General features: G+C 48.6%; 1 protein-coding gene across 1 annotated transcript; it reads right to left on the bottom strand.

Annotated features, from left to right (window-relative positions):
• Positions 1-9725: 9725 nt before the first annotated feature.
• On the bottom strand, positions 9726-15399 carry LOC119463861 (solute carrier family 22 member 5). The gene is made up of 3 exons (XM_037724683.2): positions 15227-15399; positions 12740-12998; positions 9726-10310 (listed from the first exon to the last, which is right to left on the bottom strand). Exons 1-3 carry the CDS (start codon positions 15397-15399, stop codon positions 9726-9728), a joined length of 1017 nt encoding a protein of 338 aa, XP_037580611.2.
• Between the last annotated feature and the right edge of the window lie 282 nt (positions 15400-15681).

Raw genomic sequence — 15681 nt, 5'->3', positions numbered from 1 at the left:
GCAAGATAACGCACCCCACGATCGTTCCCTCCTCCCCCCCCCCCCTCCTTCCGACAACCAGAGACCACATTTTGAGACGACGCGTTTTTCTTGCTGTTATCAGTCTCACCGAGTGGTTGATGCAAGCGAAAACGGCGTCGTGCTAAAGTGCGAGACAACGGTGAAAAAGAGAAATGCATTTGGGATCGTTGCAAAATCCTTCGTACTCCGCAGCTTGAGCAGATTTCGCTACCGTGCGCTACCGGTCTCGATGGCTCAGTGGCTTTGGTGTTCTGCTGATGAGCTCAAGGTCGCGGGTTTGAGTCCCGGCAGCGGCGGCGGCATTCTTGTGGAGACGGAATGCAGTGATGGAAGTGCCGCTCCAATTGCTCTAAAAGAGAAATGCTGCTACACGCTGCTTCAATTGTCATTTGTGTTAGTAACTGGTCCGAACCTGCTCCGAAACGGCACTGGGAAATTCGATCTCATACTGATTACCAACTGCTGCTGTGGCAAGTGGGATATGTGGCAGATTACTTTTACATTGTGATGCTCAGCTTTATTGGCTTTGATCTCATTTCTGCCACAAGAACTGGAATTTTAAATATATAGCTGATTTAGCTCTAATTTTTAACCGGATATGCAGACTATTTTGACGAAATGTGAAAGTGACTGAGATTACTTCGATCTCATGCCGATTATCAACTGCTGCTTTTGCAACGGTCATAGGCGATTGTGGTTACTTTTGTAATGTGGTGCTCAGCTTTACCGGCTTGATCTCATCTCTGCCGGAATTACTGGTACTTTAAATATAGAGCTCGTTTCACTGCGCGTTTGATAACCATCCATCTTCTTAATTGTTTGCTTCTTGCAATTTGCGTTGATTATTGTATGTGCAATGTGTTTCATAATAAATATTATTATTTATGAGACGCTTCGGTGACGCTTTAACTCCAGGACTCGCAAGGCATATTTTGCCATCTGCTCCGAAAACACCAATAACGACCCCAAACTAGATTTTTTTTTTTTCATTTTGCTCCGAAAACCCTTTATGGCTGCTCCAAAGTGACATTTTTCTGCTCCAAAATATGCTCCAAAAAGTAAAATGTCGCTTCTATCACTGGGAATGAAAACACTTTAGATTCACGTTTAAGAACTCCCGGTTATCAAAATTATTCCGCAGCCCTTCACGACCACGTTCCTTATAAACCAGCGTACCGTTTCAGGAATTTAACTCCCCCCCCCCCCCCCCCCCACTCTCACACACACGCGCAATCTGATCTGATCTACCGAACGCGAGGCAAAGACTTACAAAATTCGCAGAATTTCGGTCATGTGGTCCACCCAAACTGCAGCGGATCCATTGAAGGTTGACAAACAGGTCCTAGTGAGACACCGGCGAGGCTGAATCTTGCTGAAGCCAAAGGAGTAACAAACAATAGCGATCGGCGCGTGTGTAACAAGAATCCAGTGACTTGGCTCACAAGATCTCGAGAAGTTCGTGTAGTTATGGCAGGTGTATACAGCGAGGTTCTCTCCAAACTGTAGGGCAACGTACAGGAAGGAGATGTTCGCACACCCCACCTCTGCCTTCTTATTTCCTTCCGTCCACAGTTTCCGCTGCTTCCTGTGCGATGAAAGAAACGTGTGCGTGCGCAGCTACGAGAAGCTACCGCATTTTCCTTTCTGCTGGCTGCGGGCATAACTTTCCGTTATACACATTATATACAGGGTGTCCCAGCTATCACGCAGCACGATTAAAAAAAAAGAGGAATGGCGTTACGTGAATTAAACCAAGTGCGTATTGTTTCCAGTACAGTGGAGCTGCTGCCAGTAATTTTTTCGTTACTGAGATTTAATTAGGTGTATTGGAATTAATTATCGAACTCGAGAAGCACTATCGTAATTATCAAAGTGTCAATGAGAAAGTTGTAGAGCAACATGAAAAACTCCAGATACAGCTTTCTGTTGCTCAATACGTGCTACATAAAAGTGTTCTTCCGAGCGTGAAAGAAGCCCCCAAATGCACGCAAAGTTCCTGCGTGTATCTGCGCGGCAAATCTGCGTGTATTCGCGGGCTTCTTTCACACTCGGAAAAACGCATTTATGTAGCACGTATTGAGCAACAGAGAGTTGTATCGGGAGTTTTTCATGTTGCTCTACAACTTTCTCATTGACACTTTGATAATTAGGACGGTACTTCTCGAGTTAGATAATTAATTACAATTACCTAATAAAATCTCTGTAACGAAAAAATTACTGGCGGCTACTCCACTGTACTGGAAACAATACGCACTAGGTTTGCTTCGCGTAACGCCGTTTCCTCTTTTTTAAAATCGTGCTGCATGATAGCTGGGACACTGTTTAAAAGCTTGTCCAGTTGCATAAACGATTAAATATACAAATACAGGCTGGTTTCGGCCATGTACAGTCCCAGTGGAAAAAGGTTCGCACAAGTGACTTGTGGCAGGAGCGGCAAACTCGTTCTACGCGGCGCTGTTGATCCACAGAGCGTCAATAGCGAGAGTGCCAGGCACATTCCATTTTCTAAAGCAGGGGTGGCCGGCAGAAACTGACCAATCTTAAAGTCCGCATTTCGAAAGTTATCATACGCCTCACGTTTCGGTCAAGCTATGCGCCAACGAGGCTGCGCAATGAGGTAGCGATAAAGGAACTACCATCGCTAATAGCGCCCGCGCATCAAAAATAAATAAAGGTGCTTAAGTGCGCAGCCTCGTTGGCGCAAAGCTTGGCCGCAAATTCAGGCATATGATAGCTTTCAAAATGCGGCCTTTGAGATGGGTCGGTTTCTGCCGGCCACCCCTGCTTTCGAAAATGGAAAGTGCCTGACACTCTCGCTATCGGCGCTCTGGGGATCAACAGCGCCACGTATCAGGAGTTTGCCGCACCTGCCACAAGTTACTTGGGCTAATCTTTTCCCGCTGGGACTGCATATAGAAACATACTTACGTAAATAGCGGACACTCGAGCCGTTTCGCGGCCGAGAAAGCAAGGGTCTGACCACCCGCCAGACGGCGCAACGACGCCCGCTTCCACTTCACCTTAAAGGTAGACAGCTTATCATACATTCACCGGGTTACGTCCACGCGTCCCGTTTCCATAGGGACGTTGATGCTGCGCGGGTCATATGTCGCTGGTTACGCCCACCCCACCGCGGTTTTTCAACGTGTCGCCTCGCTTTTGCGGTAAGGTCTTGCCTTTTGTATGCGGAAATAGTTTTGCTCTTTCTCGCGTTAAGAACATTGTTAGCAAGACGTTTGTTATGCTGGCTGGGCGTATTTCGCACGGGCAGCATGGAATATGAGCTGTGGCGTCCGTTTACCGTGCAGCCACCCGTTTGTTTTTGTACTCGTCTTTTGCGGAAGAGCACGCGCATTACTTCCAACGCGTAATTTTCCAAACGTCGCTCGCAACACGTTCGGTTTAAAGCACAGAATTTGATATCTGGAGGCTCACCCGTATCATCACACAAACGTTTTATCTGGCGCGGCTCGAACGTTTTGTGAAGGCTGTTTACCTCACTGGTTATGCATAATGCATGCGCCTGGGCCGGTTCGCAACAGCCAGTTTTACTTGACGCGTTGCTTGTCATAGATAAACATTCTTGTTGCGGTCTGTGTTTTTGGTCGGTGTGTTTGTCTTTATCAAGAGTGTGAGCCAGTATTTTTTTTTCTGTGCAATTCCCAATGTAAACAAGAAAAAATAAACTTTTTTGTATGTGACCACTCCTTAATCCGCGCATTGAGAAAAGTGGCTCGAGAACGGCAGAAAATTGCAATCAAAACAGTTCTGATCACATTATTTTTCCAATCTGCATGACCTAATTCAGCTGACTTGCTTAGGTTCTTCGAAAAGCTTGGTGGTTTTTCCAGTAAAAAGGTTGCGATTCGCGAGCTTATTACGTCTGTATGTACGGTATGCTTAAAAATGAAATCTTAAAGTTCTTGCCCTCCACTATAGACGACGTAGTTAAGCACTTTAACAGCAAAGGGTAAACCAGAATCTAAAGCATTGCTATCGAAACCGAAACAAAACAGAGCTAAACCACGCGTCCAAAATCTCAGAAGACAAAATTGGCTGTCTCACCAGCCGCTCGGGGCGCTGGCGGCAGTGCAGTAGCACGGCCGCGGGGCCCTGCGGGAGTGTCCACTCTTTACCTGTATGTTTCTCTATGGGACTGTACATCAGTAGTGCTCGATGGTTGGTCCCATAGAACCAAGAATCATACGGGTGGTCTCGTGGGTTGAAGGCCCACTGAGTGCAGGTAGAGCTGTCGCATCTGGGTGAGACAATATATTTGGTCACCGACTTCTTTTATTGTGAGATGGCTTTTGAAATTGTTATTTAAACATTCAAAGGGCTAGATCTAAAACACATAAATATACCCAAGATAGGGACCGGATCGATGGCCATCGCCGTGGAACAATTGGTGGTGCAACGCACGCGTATAGTGGTGGTTGTGGGTTCGGTTCCCGACGGCGAAAAGTCTTTTCGTCCACTCTCGTTTTCCCTTGTCCTCATGATTTTCTAATTTTCAATTTCAACCACAGCATCTTACCCTTATTCATTATTCAGCATCTTACCCTTCATTACCGGTTGGCTTTATATGTACAGAGGTGAGCACTGTTAGGGTGAACACGCGAGCGCTTGGCCAACGGCGCTGTCAGCACACTGTAACGGCCATCGCTGGAAACGAAGCACATGTGCAGCATGCGCTCTGTGAAAGAACTTTTCCAGCGTGCGCACGACGTCACTGGAGACGTTCTTTCGTCGTTTGCGAGCTGCATGTTTGTCCTCTGAGCTGGTACTTCTGACCATGATCGTCCACCAGGATTAAGAATTGGTGCATAAATGAAGAAATAATTATAAGACAGTTTCTATTTCAGCTATTTAATGAACTAAAGTACAAGCTCGCACTTAGAGCTGAAGAAATGCGCAACATAAGAATACAATGTCGGTACGTCTAGTGCCTGGTCATGTCGCCATTGCAGCAATGACTGCAGCTGTCCTGGAGGGCAACGAGCCACAAAGTTCCCGTACATATTACCGGTTCTCCTTTAGGCTTTCCCACTCTTCCTTTACTGCGGCCCACAGCTGGTCGGAAGTTGCAGAATGAAGGGGCTTCCGAGCCAAAGCAGCTTTCAGGTGGCCCCACACATTTTCAATAACATTAAGGTCCGCCCCTTTTGGTGGCCATTCCAGTAAGGATATGTGCTTCTCTGCCTGGAAGTCTTTCACAACATTGGCCGTGAGTGTTGGCGACTGGTCCTGCTGGAAATTTAATTGCCTTCTGGGAAGGAACTGCTCGCAGATGCATGGCTACATCACACTGTTCAAAATTTTCGCAGCGTTGGGCTGACGTTAGATGCCCACGTATGCGCTGCAGTGGTCCTAAACCATGTTGTGAAGCCGCACCCTACACGCTCACACCTCCTCTCCCGCTGTGAGACACGATTTGCATGTTCTTTGGGTCATTCCTGCGTGGAGTTACAAAAAGTAGGAATCTCACTCATCAGCACAGAAAGTTTGCCTTACCGTGTGCCTGGCAGTCTCCATAGGCGCAATCTTTGGTCTTGTCTCGTCGAACAGGAGGACTCGTCTGAAAATATGACGCGACCCTAGTAGTCTTCGCTTGTCCGCGCCTCGTGTTGCTTAAGGCTCATTCACACTACGCCTACACGAGAACGATTTTGGCTTGCCGACTGATGACGCAAGCAGTTTACAGGACGGAAAACGCTGTGACCAACGGTTTAAAGGAGGGAAAATGCTGTCGCCAACAGTCGGCAGACCAAAATCGGTGCCCTGTCGGCCTAGTGTGAATCAGCCTTTAGCAAACCGCTGTCGTGCATCCCGCTTGCCAGCCCTAAGCAGCGGCTTCTGTGACGCGATGCGACTGCGAAAGCCGGCGCTATGCAGGCGACGTCGAACAGTAGTCTCCGATACGTCCAACTCTAACTCCCCACAAACTGCTGCTGCAGGCAAAATAGGGTTGTCGACGACAGCTGCAACTATGGATCACGGTGTAAGATATATACTCTTATATCTTACACCGTGCTATGGATACATCTCATTCCTCTGTCGTATCCATAGGACGGGGTGCACGGGCAGCATCGCGAATGCGACCCTCGTGCTTGTATGCCTGTAGTATTCTATTAACAGTCTTGACAGCCCTATTCACTAAGGAGCCGATGAATCGCTGAGAATAACCTTTCAGCGAAAGGTGAACAACAGAGCATCTTTCATACTTGGAACTCTAGCTATTATAGCAACTAGTGACAGACTGAATGTCTGTGAAAGATGCGTTGCTTTTATATGCGGCATTTCAGGCGGAACAACCCAAAATATAATACACATGCCTCATAGCTATGGGTGTTTTTTTTTCATTATTATGCACTCTTTAAACGCGGATTTTTAAAGACTGAGCGGACTTTAAAGGCTGTATCAACTCTCACGAGGAAAAAGCGTGGCTAGAAGACGACGAACGAGCCTCTCCAGTGACGTGATGCGCGCGGTGGAAAAAGAGCCGCGTCAGACGTGTACTGCGCATGTGCAACGTTTCCAGCAATGGCCGTAACGCGGGGCTGACAGTGCCTTCGGCCGCGCGCTCGCGTGTTCACCCTAATGCCACGTACACACTAGCGGCAAAACGCGCGCCGCGAAAGCAGCCGCGAAACCGGTTTTTCTTGCCGCGGCAGGGATCGCTCCTGGACCGATTTTTTGCGGTTTGCCGCGTGCCGCGGATGAAGGAGACCAATGAGAGCAGCCCGCTTCCGTGACGTGCGCGCGGGAAACTGGTGGCATGCGGACCCGCTCGACCGCTCGTTTTGTACTCGCGTCCGCTGTTAGCAGGAAACTCGTTTCGCACTATCATCTGCACGCATCAGCTCCCGGACCGAGCTGACGGATAGTTCGAGAAGGGGGGAGAGAGTCTAATCTGTCACGTGATTGCCGCAGCGGCGCGCCGCCGGTTGGTGTGGCCTAATGGCACGTACACACTAGCGGCAAAACGCGCGCGGCGCGCCGCCGGCGGCAAAACGCAGCAGCGGCAGGGCGGCCACACCAACCGGCGGCACGCCGCTGCGGCAATCACGTGACAGACTAGACTCCTCTCGCCGTCTCGAACTATCCGGGAGCTCACGCGTGCAGATGATAGTGCGAAACGAGAAACAAGCGGTCGGGCGGGTCCGCATGGCACCAGTTTCCCGCGCGCACGTCACGGAAGCGGGCCGCTCTCATTGGTCTCCTTCATCCGCGGCACGCGGCAAACCGCAAAAAATCGGTCCAGGAGCGATCCCTGCCGCGGCAACAAAAACCCATTTCGCGGCTGCTTTCGCGGCGCGCGTCTTGCCGCCGGCGGCGCGCCGCGCGCGTTTTTCCGCTAGTGTGTACGTGGCATAAAACCCTATATATAAAAAGTAGCGCCATCCACTTCCCTCCTCCTCCGTTCCACTATCGCGCTCGGCGCGACCAGCGCGATCGAGGCACGATATCGACAGTGGCGCCGCCTGCGTCGGGCCTGCCGTGGCAGACGACAGCTAACGCGCTACCAGAGGAAATCCGAGGAAAACTTCGATCGCGCCCTGCGGAGACGTTTTTGAGGCGCGATTTTGCTTCGTCAGTCAGTAACTGGTCTTAATAATGCCGTTTTGGAAGTAGCAACGCGACGATGCGAGACGTCGCAAATATCAAGTGTGCAGCAAGCGTTTGCGCACGCCGGATGGTAAACAAAAAAAGCCTTTTGCCCTCGCCTTGTCGGTTGCAGCAACTTAAGGCGCAGCAGCATGCCATCACAACCAAGTTCTTGTCCCTAACACGTTTGATCCGTTTGTGCGTACAGCACTTTCGTCGCACAGGCCCGAGAATGGCAGTTGGAGCGCGCTGGAAAGAAAAAAATATACAAAAGCGCGACGCGAACTTCCACGTGACACGGATTGGCCAATGGGGGAGCGGAGGAGGCTGGGGCGACAGGAGGCGGCTAAGAGAGGGCGAGGAGGAAGCGCCGGGGTGAGCGCGGTGGCGGCAAGATCTAAGAATGGCGCTACTTTTATAAATATAGGGGCTTTAGTGTGGCCGTCCTGCCGCTGCTGCGTTTCGCCGCCGGCGGCGCGCCGCGCGCGTTTTGCCGCTAGTGTGTACGTGCCATAACAGTGCCCACCTCGGTACGTGATTAACAAAAATTGAGGTCCCCGATTAACATTCTCGTTCCAGCGCGTTGAATACAAAATTTATGCATTTTCAACCCCTATGCCGGAATCTTATAAGAGAAGCTTTCGTGAAGTGGTTAAACAAAGGTCATGCCACTGATTATATCTTTGTTGGGTTTTTGCTGAGTTTCGCCAATGTCACCGCAAGGGCACCGCCAACATAGACTTCTAAGGCTTTCGCCTTAATATCATGTCAGTGCCTCTTTTAAGTGCCCAACGCTGCGTCGCCTGTGATAGCCCTCTGTCAAAAATCAGAGCTTAGTACATCAAAATAGTTACCGAAGAAAGTAACTTCAGCGAACGTTACTTTGTCAGCAAAGTAATCGTTAAATAGCAAGATCACCCAAAAATGCGATTAACTACAATTAAATACTTAGAGGTAATACGTTACATACAAGTCTGCGTTGCACATGTTGTTGTAATTAGTGGGAGCTACCATGCTGGCCCCCGGCTGTTGCAACGCGGCGCAGAGCACGGGGGAGAGGGTAAGGAATAACACAGTAGGAAGGGGAACAAGCAAAAATAACAAAATAGAACGCAACTGATATTAAAAGGGCCATTATAAAATTATTTTATCACAGGGGCGCTGCAAAGCAAGGCTGGCTGGAGGAGCGGAGGCGCGGCCGGGTGCTGCGGCTGCACGGAGACTAGGATACTACCCGCGTTTGCAGCTTTTTGGTGACAGATCGTGCGCGCTCAAAGTTCGATATATCCAATGTCTGGTTCGTTATAAGAATACATTTTACATGCATAATGATAGGAGAACTTCGAGTACTCGATAGAGAGCATATTTCGCTCTATCCGAGTTCGTTCTATTCCGGTTTGATAGTATTCCTATAGCACAGAAGGGTACGCTTATCGTACATTAAGGGTTAAGTACAACCGCTATACATTAACGAACGTCAGCGCAAAATCCATGTTTACCGACTGGTCGTGCCAACAGAAACACGAGTAACTTGCATTCTTGACACTATTCCGAATTGGCGCTGAGCGAAGTCTTCATTGGCTTTCCCACAACACAGCGCTTCCCTGGTCTCTCTGCGAAGTTTGCAGGATTTTAAGGATATTCTCAATTACAAGACGGTGACGACGTAGAGCTCGCAAATTGCCTGGAACAAAGCTTCAAAACCTATGAGTGCTCCAGAAGCATCATACCGAAAAAGCAGCAAAACTTCATAGCATGAAGCCTTATTCATGTACACATCCCAACGCGTCCTCTTTTCCAACATCTACAATTCGAGACTTCCATAAGTGCTTTAAACGTTCATAGAGTAAATAATCACCAAACCGCTGCAAACTAACACCGACACGTGTTACGTGCCCCTAGCAATGACTCAACCAAGTCCACCACACAAAACTGCGCTTGGACAGAGGAGCGCTAAACAATATAAAACATCACGGTTATTGTCAGTTGTCGTAGTCATATCGGCAAGCCAGTCAATACCTGGAGACCCACACACGTCATCAATAAAGCTTCGTGGAAGGACCCAGACACGCATAACACAACTACTAATAGCGCGTTCATTTACGCTCCGAATGCAGCGACGCCGTAGGAGACTGCCTCTTGTGCACCCTCCAGGACATCGGGCTGCCTTTTGACACCGTCGCTACTGCCGACGTGTCCAAAACAACCGGTGAACCTTCGTCCGCGATCAACTCCTTCGGAGTCGGCGGAACAAGCACAGCGGACGCCGCAAAGGCGAGGAGACCCAGTGACGTCACAGCCGTGGGCATCATGCTAACAGGTAGGGGCATAGACTCGAACTCCCGGAACAGCGCACCCATCATGGCTCCGATACGGCCGGACATGAACGCACCGGAGTATCCAAGGCTTCGCACTGGAGTAGGGAACGCGTCAACAGTGTGCACCACCAGTGCGACGTAGGCGACATTGAGAATGAGCACGGAGCTGCAGTAGGTCATAAGCAGCAACGAGCGGCCACCTATGGCGACCAGGGCCGACTGCAGCGCCGACATCATGGAGCATGCGGCCAACAGGGGAACTACGGAACGCAAGCCGCTGTGCCGCCGCGTCACGCTGTATGCGGCAGCCATGGCCGGGAAGTTGCCGGTCACCACGAACCACTCCGCCGCTTGAAGCTCGGCCTGCGAGTCACGGCCCGTATTGGCAGTCATTTCGAGAAAAGTAAGGTAGAAAGCAATCTTCTAATTTGTTCTATAGCGCCGGCAAAGTCAGTCTTCACGAAGACGTCTTCATCATCTGTATAGTATCATCATCCTGGACGTGCGTAATAAGCGCCCACACTAATTAATTAGTGTAGGCGTTTATTACGCACGTCTTCTTCATCTGTATATTATCATCATCATCCTACGTTGCTCGATCCTCATCTGCAGTTGTGTGATCATCATCATCGGGTGTGTGCGTTTGCTGGCTCGCTGCCGAGTACTCGGGCTGAATATACGTCGTACCAACAGAGACATCATGATATATATATATATAAAAATCAGAAGCACAACTTCGCGGTTATCTTAGGTTTATTTACCCAACAGTTTCCGTCGGTGGACCGACCTTTTTCAAGGGATACAGGAAATTCTCGCAACAGTCTTTTTATATCTAGATATTATATCTAGATACTTCGCGGTTATCTTAGGTTTATTTACCCAACAGTTTCGGTCGGTGGACCGACCTTTTTCAAGGGATACAGGAAATTCTCGCAACAGTTTTTTTATATCTAGATATTGTATATCTAGCTATAATATCTGCATATAAAAAGACTGTTGCGAGAATTTCCTGTATACCTCGAAAAAGGTCGGTCCACCGACCGAAACTGTTGGGTAAATAAACCTAAGATAACCGCGAAGTTGTGCTTCTGATTTTTCTAAATACGCTTGGCCCATTGAAAAATCCAGTTACTACTATAAATTTGGTGGTCCTGCCGTCTTCAAAGGTACTACTCTAATGAATGCGTGCCGCACTAGGTCCTTCCTATTTGACTAAATGTGATTCTACGTGACAGTCGGTTTCGTCAGAACTCTCAAAGGCCACGGAAGATGTCCCATTTGGGACATTCACTTTATTGGCGCTGTCCAAGCCAACTTCAAACAGTTGTAGTGGAGCCAACTTTATCTAAAATTAAACAAATCTTTACGTGTTCTGCAATAAATATTTTCTGAGTATACTTCGAGCATTTCTTTATTGTGCTGATTCAATCAACCACATAAAAATGGGCATTTAGAAATGTTTTTTGGCTGGCGTTGCTTCAGATAGCATACGAAAGCATATATGCGTCCCTCTCTTGTGCATCAACGCTAGAACAAGGCCAATCGTGTTTGTTTTTAATGTGTGACGACTCCGTCGCGCATCTTATATACGTGAGTTTCTCCCCGTTAAACTTCACTTTATGCTTCAGTGACAAATCTAGAATCCTGCATGCCTCGGTCATGAGCAATGGCTGCATCGACGGCAAGGTATTTAACAGAGCACTCTAAGGTTTCACAGCCATGAAAAGCCTATGGCTAAAAATCCTCTAGGGCCTTTCAAATGTCCAAATTAGCAAAGGAAGCTCATTGGTAACGTTCAAAATTCACTCAAATTGCAATCCAAGTAACTTGAATTGAAATTGAGGGTATGTTCCAACTCTGGCCACCATTGTAGATGGTCTACATTGTCAGCTATAAAGACAGCTTCGAGCCCAAGTAATGGAACGCATCTGAAACCGTCTAGAAGAAGATGATGCTTATTATTTATTGGCATCCCCTTTGAAACGGAGTGGTGACAAATAGTCACGTAGCCTGCTCGAGTTACTCAGCTATGCTATAAATGCTTCTCATTGTGGCAATTTTGTGTACAACTCTTCCTTGGAACATCATCTCTTCCTCGGAACATCTTCATCTGCCTTGCACCGCTACCAATGCCTGCAACGGATCCGGTCCCTTCAATTTCTTCCCTGATTTTTTCCCACCAACACTCTAAACGTCTCTTGCTTATCTCGACTGCTTACCAATTGCTGCTTCCGTCCACTTTAAACCGAAGCACTTCTGGAAGGTGTACGTTACCTACGGGTCTCACTAAGTGAATCCTTTCTCATTCCATTAGGATGTGCTGAGTGGTCTCCGAGTTTTTGCTGCAGCATACACGTGTCTCATCTAGTTAGTATCTGTGGTATGACGCCTCCTTGCGTCAACAACAAAAGGTAAAGAACACATATATTATTGCGGTATTCCAACACTTTATGGGTGCGAACCTATGCAAAACACAACTTCGCTTACATTCGCGCAAAAGAAAGCGCGGCTACCTTTAGAAGACAACGCTCCCGTCGAGTTTCCAGGCAGTCCGCTCAGCCGACATCTTCTTTTGGCGGCAAAGTATCCCGCATCGTTTTTTATTTCGATGCTGTCTTCACGAATTTGTCTTTTTTGCCGGCTTCGTTAGAACTGGGACGGTACTTAAGATGGCCACTGTGTTTTTAGCTAATCTATTTAGCTAATCTATTTAGCCGTCTACGGCGAGTATTCGAACACAGCCTAGAGTGAACCGAGTTAGAACTTCTTATCGTGCAGATGAAATCACCGACCCACGGAGCGAGGTTCTCGTAGTCACGTGCGTAGTAGGCGATGTACACGAAGAACCAACATCCGAACAGGGCGAAGCAGCGTGACCGCATGTGCACCGACGTGATGTAGCGTAAAAGCCTCGCGGACCGGAACGCCGCCCCGTCTCCGTGCGACTCGGCGTCCTTGCGGATCCGGTCGAGTCGGTCGCGCACGAGGTCCGGGTCCTCGAGGTTGAGACGAGCAGCCCACATGGCGATGCGCTCGGCGTCGTCGAACATGCTGCGTGCGTTTGCGAAACAGAAGAGAGAAAGGGCAAATCTCTCTTTGAAGGGTTTCGGCGAAAGAAATCTCGGGTTTACAGTCCACGTTAGTGCATTGAAGCGACGTGGCGACATGCCGTACGCCCACTGCCGAAACGCGTCATGTATCAGGCGTGTGCTGCAACTAGGCTCCTCTCTCGCGTTTCTTCCTGTACACGTTGTGCCGTCTGGCGGCACTTTCGCAAAGTACGTGCGTGACATACATATATGAACGAGAGGAAAGATAAACCGAGGGGCCCGATTTTTATTAGTCAGCTCACAAGAAGCCAACAAACAATGACACGAAGGACAGCGTAGGGGAAACTATTTGTAGTTCTTAACTGAATTAAATGAAATTATAGACAAATCGAGATGAAAGTGAATGACAACACAATTGGCCGCAAGTGGGATTCGAACCCGCGTCTTCGCATTACGCTTGTAATGCGCTTAACATTTGTGCTACCGTGGCGCCGTTTCCTCATCCACTTTCTGGGGTACTTGCGTATGTGTCTACTAGAACTAACCATGTGAGTTATCACCAGCGAGGTGGTGGCGCAGATTGACACTATATTTTTTATAATGGCGACAAATCGGGCAAGATAATGAAATTCTTGGCTTTGTTTGGCTACATTAAACTTCCATTTTGACTCCTTTTCTTCCGTCCCCAATGGCAACGCTGATTAAAAACCGCCTATTATTAAGAACCGCAAGAAAAAACTAAGGCACACCACAATCATTCAACCCGGTGTAAATGTTGCAGAATGACCAAAGAGGACATTGAACAAAATAAGAAATGCATATAAATATGTTGTCTTTCCGGAAAAAAAATGGTTAGTGAAGGGGAATATCAATCTTCCTTCCTAAGAAGTAGCTCGGTATGGTGTCAGAGTTCTCGCATATTTAGTCAATCTCCATTGACATAGTGTAATCTTTACTAAGGTCATCATATGACGCAATTTCAGAGCGAGTCACTTTCTTTGCTTCTTTGGCCGTTTTCGGGGTTGGTCGGTGGTAGGACCCAGCAAGGAAAACGTTCGCTGTCTCGCTCTCTCTCATTCACTCGCTCTTTCGCTCGTTCAGGCTATTCGCATACACCGATAACAATCGTTAGTGGTTACTCCACAATTTCGTTAGTTGTGTTTTTGTAGCGAGAGCTACACTGGCCGCATTCTCGACGTTTCGCTGTGGCCGGTGGCCGCACTACGAGCTGAGCCGTTGCCTAGCAACCGCCGCATGCAGCTGGCATCGTCTGCTCGAGTTACCACGGCGCGGCGACGCGCCGCCGCCGCCGCAGTTGTGTTGCAGGGGTTCGCCGCTTGCATCTGGCATGGCATCAGAGGAAGAGCCGGTGAAACCGCGTTGCAACAACAGAGAAAGAGCCGGCATTGCATCGTATATATAGAAGGGGCGGCTCGGTGGGATTCGTGGGCAGATATGGAAAGTGAGTCGGAGAGACTGAAAGAAGCCAGGCTTCGTCGTCGAAACGAAACCAAGAGGAGGCAGCGAGCCGAGGGGACGGAGGAAGAACGAGCCGCACGCCTCGAGAAGCGTCGTAAGTACGAAGTGGCCAGGCGAGTGGATTCAGATGAGGATGGCACCCGAAACGTGTTCAAATCACTGGACGACAACCCCTTATTCTCCCGCCTCACCGAGCACCGGGCGGCTGTCTTTGTGACAATTGAGAAACAACAAGATGAATACTTTCAAAATAAATGCGTTACACTTTAAAAATGTCTAGTCCTTAATGTAACCATAACTTAACGAGATGTAACAACCAAACCTAAACACTCAGACGCACGAAGCTAAACGATAAACATGAACATTTAACCGTAGAGAGAACCAAGCTAAACAATAAGACTAACCGTACCTCTCGCTACGAACACCCAGGCATAACTGAGTTAAGCCACAGCCAATTTTTTCTAATCGATAACTATTTAATCTGCATTAGTTCGAAATGTGTCCTTGTTTATCAACACCTTATTTGTGTTTACAACGATTATGCTTCCCAACACGCTGCCCTCGTGATAAGACTGCGACCACTATTCTGTCCAATGTCATATTCAAGCACTTGCGGGGTTATGTTGAGTTGAAATAAATGCAATAAACATGCTGAGTCATAGTGGTGTAAATACACGCCTGGTGTTGCACTGAAGCTCTGACCATACTGTGGAGCGCAGATAAGCGTGTTTCCGTATGTATATAGCTCACTTGTTGTATAGGCACCAGTGGGGCGACTCCTCGATGATGCACACCAGGAACGTTAGCAATAGCGCTGGTACCAGTAGCATGGCGTGCATCATTCGCCAGGTTGAGGACATCTCCCTCACAGCGACGACAAACACGGGAGAAAGGGCCGTGGCCAGGCTCACGGAGGCAGCCATGAAAGTCGCTCGCGGACCAGATGGCGTGGACTCAAACAGCAGCACCTGGTGGCAGAACGTTGCACGAGAGAGATAAAAGAGAAGGACAGGTGTGTGGAGCTTGGGCAATGTGATTTGCTACCCTGTGCGTGGGAAAGCAATACGGGGTCGAATAGATAATTAAGGAGAGGGGAGTGTGAGAACCAATGGCCACAATCTGCTAGATAGGCCTGCCTTGAAAAAGGAATTCGGCAGGGACACGTAACACGTGTCCCTGCACGTAAGACACGTGCATTTTTTCGC

This window comes from Dermacentor silvarum, chromosome 9 (genome assembly GCF_013339745.2).
Source record: "Dermacentor silvarum isolate Dsil-2018 chromosome 9, BIME_Dsil_1.4, whole genome shotgun sequence".
NCBI lineage: Eukaryota > Metazoa > Arthropoda > Arachnida > Ixodida > Ixodidae > Dermacentor > Dermacentor silvarum.
Note: the sequence above shows the minus strand (reverse complement) of the source record. Positions and strands in the feature narration are given on the sequence as shown.

Excerpts from the sequence above, each read along its gene's own strand:
- LOC119463861 (XM_037724683.2), bottom strand. The coding sequence starts at position 15,399 with ATGGCTGCCTCCGTGAGCCTGGCCACGGCCCTTTCTCCCGTGTTTGTC. Across the intron at positions 12,999-15,226 it reads CACTGGTGCCTATACAACAA|CATGTTCGACGACGCCGAGC; the intron begins GTGAGCTATATA and ends AAACGCACGCAG. Across the intron at positions 10,311-12,739 it reads ACGAGAACCTCGCTCCGTGG|GCCGAGCTTCAAGCGGCGGA; the intron begins GTCGGTGATTTC and ends CGTGACTCGCAG.